This window comes from Tupaia chinensis, unplaced genomic scaffold (assembly GCF_000334495.1).
Source record: "Tupaia chinensis unplaced genomic scaffold, TupChi_1.0 Scaffold000110_1, whole genome shotgun sequence".
In the NCBI taxonomy this organism is placed as follows: Eukaryota; Metazoa; Chordata; class Mammalia; order Scandentia; family Tupaiidae; genus Tupaia; species Tupaia belangeri.
Genome location: NW_006159574.1, coordinates 3,231,241 through 3,237,803, shown reverse-complemented (window position 1 = coordinate 3,237,803; position 6,563 = coordinate 3,231,241). Strand labels below are relative to the sequence as shown.

At 55.9% G+C, this 6,563-nt stretch overlaps 1 protein-coding gene across 1 annotated transcript in view; it reads right to left on the bottom strand.

Annotated features, from left to right (window-relative positions):
- DYNC2I1 (dynein 2 intermediate chain 1) overlaps positions 1-6,563 on the bottom strand; it is an 88,022-nt gene that overhangs the window by 46,557 nt on the left and 34,902 nt on the right. The window contains 2 exon segments of the mRNA XM_014586034.1: positions 1,026-1,080; positions 3,561-3,610. Of these exon segments, the coding sequence (XP_014441520.1) occupies positions 1,026-1,080; positions 3,561-3,610 (105 nt within the window).

Genomic DNA, 6,563 nt, shown 5'->3' with positions numbered 1-6,563 from the left:
TGCACTAGACCCACCCTTAATCCACCCCTGAATAAGAACTGCACTAGACCCACCCTTAATCAAACCCTGAATTGCACTAGACCCACCCTTAATCCAACCCTAAATAGAATCTATGTTCTTTGTTGTTAAAAACTTTATGAGCTGTTAATTGAAACACTAGCCCCTCTCCCATTTACTTGTATGTAACACATTTTCAATAAAAAGGCACGATTATTCCTAGCAGTTGTCATTCTTCAGAGGGCGACCTCTGAGGGGTGTCCGGCATCAGACGTGCATGAAAAGGCATCGAAGCCTCTGTCTTCTGTTCACCTTCACCGCCTTAGTCAAGATAACCCACCCACGCCGAGGCTGGTCCCCGGCACCCTATAGTCAAAGAGCTCTAAAAAGACAACCAGTTACACGGGGGCAGGGCAGGGCACACAGCTCTTCCTGCACACGCCGGAGCACGAGGCCACGCAGAACATGGGGGATGGGAGGGCTGGGTGCGTCACGCAGGTGACACGGCTCAGAGGGGTGTGCCAGGCGAGCACGCGTCTGCCAGGGTGAGGCTCCCCACCAGTGCGGCCACCAGCTCGCTCAGAGGCACCAGGAACCCGTGCCTATAGGGACTCCCTCTCGTCCCTGAAGCGGGAGTCCCGTGAGCTGTCGAATGCCCCTTCCCCTCCCCCAGGCTTCCTTCATATTTTACGTTATGAAAATAAGTCTTCAGCGTTTCACCCTGAGCCTGCGTTAGCACACGTCCATGACGACCATCGCTCCTCGGGCTAGACTCAGGAAGCGTCTGCTCGAGGATGTCACCCAGGCCTGTCGGCACGACCGCGCCAGCTCTGTCTTTTACTGCAGGCCCACTTGGCCCTTCTGATCTCCCTGACCCCAGGTGCCTCCGGGCGGCTCCAAGCAGCCCCTGCCAGTGGCCCTGGCCTGCTCCCGGGGAGCCCAGAGCCCCCCCTCGGGGGGGGGGGGGGGGCCGGGGGAAGACGCGCCCTCTGCAGGGCAGTGGGGAGCCGTGGTCCCGGCCCTCTCACCTTCTGCCGTGAGTCTTTGTCTTTCCCATTGTTCCTGGTCACAGCCTCCGCATGCCTAGAAAGAAACATGAGCAAAACCAAAAGTTCTTTTTTTTTTGGAGAGGTTTTTGCTATAGGGCGCGTGCACTCGCCAGACAGAGAGAGACATAGAGACAGAAAGCGAGAAATCACCCCCTAGGGGGGATGGCCACGCCGCAATCCCTTCTCCTTCCTTCTCTTCTCGGGATCTTGGGCACACACGCACATGCACCCAGCGTGAGTTTAAGCCACCGGGTCCGGGACTTGAACCACGGTCGAGTATGTGGGAGTCCAGCGACATAACCATTATACTAACTGCTGGTCCCCAAAAGTTGTTCTTAAACCAGGACTTGCAAAGAAGAAAACTGCCGTACCTCGGCGGGTCTGAGAGGCACCGGTGGCCATGGGGGGCTCGGAGCGCTAGCCTGCCGCATCCGACAGGCCTGCCACTCAGCAGCCCCACCTCTCGAGAGCACAGAGCCACACGCCACAGCCAGCTTTCGTGCCATGCAGGTCTGGAACTTCGGAGTTCCAGAAATGGCTGCCACTTTATTAGTCATCTCTAACACTGTCACTTCATGTTCAAAATTGTATTTCTACTGCCAAACAAAAATGTATTTAAAATATGTTCTTTTGAAATTACACTTTACATTTTAGGTTATGAAAATAAGTCTTCAAAGTTTCAAACTGAGTCTCAATTTTTAGAATACACACTCAGGGGCCAATAGATGGCGTGGTGGTAAAGGTCCTGGCTCCCACATGGCTGACCACGGTTCAAGTCCCGGACCTGGTGACTTGCTTTCTCCCTCTCCCTCTCTCTCTCTGGTCAAATTAAAATATAATAATAAATAAGATTAAGTAAATAACTTAAAACCACACACACACACACACGAACTCACATTCACAGCAATGCCCCGCGGCCTGCGGGTAACGAGGTCACGCAGCGGTTTACAGGGAACAAAGCCAGAGCCTATGCGTTCCAGCACAGCCTGGGGTCCGGTGCCGCCACACGGCTGGACGCAACACTGTGGCATAAAGACCCGGCCACGGGTGTCCTTTTCTCTCAGAAGAAACAAACAAACTTTAGTGGGAGAATCTAGAAATTGGCCCCTCCCCAAGGTTTAAGGGCTAGCTTTGTTCAAATTTGTAAAAATTTAGGCAAAACAAGAGCCTAAGTCTTGGGAACCAGCAGTTAGCGTAATGGCTATGTCGCTGGACTCCCACGTAGTCGACCGCGGTTCATGTCCCGGACCCGGTGGCTTAAAACTCATGTCAGGCGCGTGTGCATGCGTGCCCAAGATCCCGAGAGGAGAATGGAGGAGAAGGGATTGCGGCGTGACCATCCCCCCTGGGAGGTGATTTCTCGCTTTCTGTCTCTATGTCTCTCTCTGTCTGGCGAGTGCACGCGCCCTACAGTGAAAATCTCTCCAAAAAAAAAAAAAAAGAGCCTAAGTCTTCATAATCTGTGGAAAAAATGGTAGAACATGGTTGTCATAAAGAACGATTAAAATCTAGGGCACACGTGTGCAGACGAGGGCGCACGCTCCAGGCCTCACCGCATTCTGCTCTGCGGCGTCTGGCAGCACGGCGAGAGGCAGACGCAGCCCTAGCCGGGCCGCTAGCAGCGCCCGAGCCTGAGTTCATGAGCGCTGGGTGGGAGGACTGCGGCCTGTGGGGTCGTGGCGGGTGTGGCCCAGGTGAGCTCGCTCATGCTAGAAAGGGGCCGCCCACCCGCCCTCGACACTTCACTGTGGGCAGAGAGGCTGCCTCTTGCACGCTCAGACACCAACTGAAGTGCTCTCCCCAAAGTGAGGGCCGATTCTCTAATTCTGCACGAGCAGGTGTGAGAAAGGTGAGACAGGATGAGCGGGGCCAGCAGGCGGCGTGGTGGTCATGGTGCTGGACGCCACGTAGCTGGCCACAGTCTGAGTCCTGGACTCAGCGTGTATGCCCAAAGTCCCAGGAGAAAAATGGAGAAGGGACTGTGGGGGGCCGTCCCCGCAGGGGCTGATTTCTCACTTTCCCTCTCACTGTGTCTCTTTGTCTCTCTCTGGGAAGCGCACCCTATGACATAAACCTTAAAAAGAAACAAGAGATTTTTACTAATGCTGTGTACTTTTATTGTGTTGATGTAGATTCTGTCTGGTGTACTGGATTGACAGCTTCTGTAGCACACACGAAAAAAAATTTTTAAAAAATTTTTATAAAAGTAAAGAAAAAGAAACAGGACTAGTGACGTATCGCACACTGCCACGCTCCGTGGCACACTGGAGGACCGGGACCCCAAGAGCGTGCAGTGCCGCAGAGACTAGCACAGACCACTGGCCGCGAGGCCCACCGGGGACAGCCACCAATGAGGGCCCGAGGGCACCAGCAGGCACACGCAGGTAAGGGACGAGTCTGCTCCGGTCCCAAGCCGGTCTGAACTCCAGGCGGCATATTCATCAGACACATTTTCCACGCACTTGCTGAAACCCCCCGTAGGTGACAGCCACACGAAAGGAGTTCATTTCTTACCGGCTGCTAGTCCCGTCTCTTCTTGAACTTGGATTCCTGGGCTCGTCATTCTGTCAAACAAGAACATAGCCCACAGCCATTAACCTGTACAGGGTGAATTCCGCACAGCCGTGGACTGCGGGACAAGCACAGGTCCGGCTTAGCGGCAGTGTACACGGCCGAGGGCTCTTGGAGTGTGATTACCAACAGCTTCTGTGGGAGAGCTGTATAGTTAAGGTGAGGAGATGAACGAAGTACCCACCACGGGTCACGTGTTGCCTCAGTGAGTAACCATAGCTGTCCATTTCAGAATAGCGCGGTTCACCACAGAGCTAGCCGGTCCTTAGGCTGCCCCAAGTCGCACTTTCACACACACAGGGTGGAGCCAGCCCCGGCTCCAGGCACCCACAGGACAAGGGTTTAGATGACCTTCTCCTGAGCTGAGTGAGTTTTAAATGAGCTAGAACAAGCAGATCGTAGTCAGTACCCACAGGCAGGCCAGGCAGAATGTTTGAAGAGGACTGAGTTGGGTGAGGGCCGGTGAGAAGTGCAGTACGCGGGGGACCACGAGGAGGCCGTGAGGCTGAACAGCAGTGTGGGGACCACACAGCAGGACACGGCAGGGCCACCCACAGGAGAGGCCCGCCTAGAGGCTGAGAAGTGGCGTGGGTATGAGAAACTCCTTTGCCTTGTAAGCTCCACTCAGGTGTTCTTAGACAGTAGTTGGGGATGTGTATTACACTTAGAGCCTGTTCCCACAGAACAACTTATAATACTGAGAACATCAGCAACCTGAGCATGTTCATACAGGTTACATGTGAAATAAATGGTATTACAACCACATGGTAAAACAGCACACGGCTATTAAACTGCCCAGTAGTAAAAAGTATTTCTAGGGGACAAGCAGATAGCATAATGGCTCCATCGCTGGACTCTAACGTAGTCGACTGCGGTTCAAGTCCCGGACTTGGTGGCTTAAACTCATGCCGGGTGCATGTGCACGCGTGCCCAAGATCCCGAGAGAAGAATGGAGGAGAAGGGATTGCTGTGTGGCCATCCCTCCGGGAGTGGTGTGGGGGGGGATTTCTCACTTTCTGTCTCTCTGGCAAGCGCACATGCCCTATACCAAAAAAAATACCTCTCCAAAAAAAATGATTTCCAGGGCCAGTAGGTGGCACAGTTAATAAGGTGCTGGATCCCACATAGCCAACACCGGCTTGAGTCCTGGACCCTAAGGCATCCAAAACACATCAAGCATGTGTGCGTGCATGCCCAAAAGCCTGAGGGGAGAATGGAGAAGAAGGAATTGCAGTGTGGCCATCCCAGCTGGACGGTGATTTCTCACTTTCCCTCTCCATCTCTGGCGAGCACATGCGCCCAACGGCAAAAGCCTCTGAAAACAAAGGAGAAAATCACGCTGGTGAGTGTGCGTGTGTGCCCCAAATCCCAGGAGAATGGAGGAGAAGGGATTGCAGGGTTATTTCTCACGTCCCCTCTCTCTGCCTCTCTCCAGCAAGTGCATTCCCCAAACACAGAAACTATTAAAGAAGAAGTCTAAGTGACCAAGCAGAGCTGACCCTGAGGTTGGCGGGGACGCACTGTGCAGAGGGTGGTCTCCACACAGTGAGCCTTAGCTCAGGCCTGTCCACAACCAGGAAAGGAAGTGGCCTCAGGCCGGTCAGAGGAACCATGGGCTTTGGGCACCACAGACAGCGAGACGCCCACACTGGCTTGGCAACTGCAGACACAGCTGAGATTCAGGTCCTAAAGGGGACGTGACGTGGGCTCCAGCTCAATGGTAAGGGAGCCATCGGGGTGAAGTACCAGAGGTGACGGGACGCTGCTCACAGCCCTGCAGAGCACAGAGATGGGCCAGCAGGCTGCGTGACCAACCAGGGGACAGGGTGCTCTCCAGAGAGAGAGAGAGGTGGGGAGCTCCCGGGGACATGTGTGCTCACAGAGAGAGAGAGGTGTGGAGCTCCCGGGGACACGTGTGCTCACACAGAGAGAGAGAGAGAGGTGGGGAGCTCCTGGGGACACGTGTGCTCACACAGAGAGGGAGACAGGTGGGGAGCTCCCAGGGACACGTGTGCTCACAAAGAGGGAGAGAGAGAGATGGGGAGCTCCCAGGGACACGTGTGCTCACAGAGAGAGAGAGAGAGAGAGAGGTGGGGAGCTCCCGGGGACACGTGTGCTCACACAGAGAGAGAGTGAGATGGGGAGCTCCCTGGGACACGTGTGCTCACAGAGAGAGAGAGATGGGGAGCTCCCGGGGACACGTGTGCTCACAGAGAGAGAGAGTGAGGTGGGGAGCTCCCGGGGACACGTGTGCTCAGAGAGAGAGGTGGGGAGCTCCCGGGGACACGTGTGGTCACCGTAAGAGACAGAGGTGGGGAGCTCCTGGGGACACGTGTGCTCAGAGAGTGAGGTGGGGAGCTCCCGGGGACATGTTCACAGCACATCCTCCCCTCCATCCTCCACCCTGTTTGGAGTCGAGTCACACACAGGCACCCGGTGTGGTTCCCAAGGCACTGCGTCCGGCCAAGTGGGATCTAGCTCCCTGCACCGCGGGGTGGCCGGGGCCCTCTAACAGCACGAGCTCCTCAGTCTGAATGATCCTGGTCTTGATCCCAGGCCTTGGGTCCCTCCCAGACTCAGGGGCTACAGGCCACGTGCACCAGCTCTGCCTTTCTGCATCAGCAGGCCCCACGTGCTGGGCCTCGGGAAGAGCCAGTTCTTCCTCTGGAGGCGTTAGTCACCCAGCTGCACTCCGGCCCTGGTAGGGGCTTTGCTTCCTATTAGAGGAGGCACCAAGTAGGAGAGCGAGACCCTGTCAGCTAAAGACTGCGACACAGAGCAGCGGGAGGTGCCCGGTGGAGGTGCCCGGGGTGGAGGTGCCCGGGGTGGAGGTGCCCGGGGTGGAGGTGCCCGGGTTGGAGGTGCCCGGGGTGGAGGTGCCCGGGGTGGAGGTGCCCGGGGTGGAGGTGTCCAGTGTGGAGGTGCTAGGAGGGAGGGGCCAGGGGG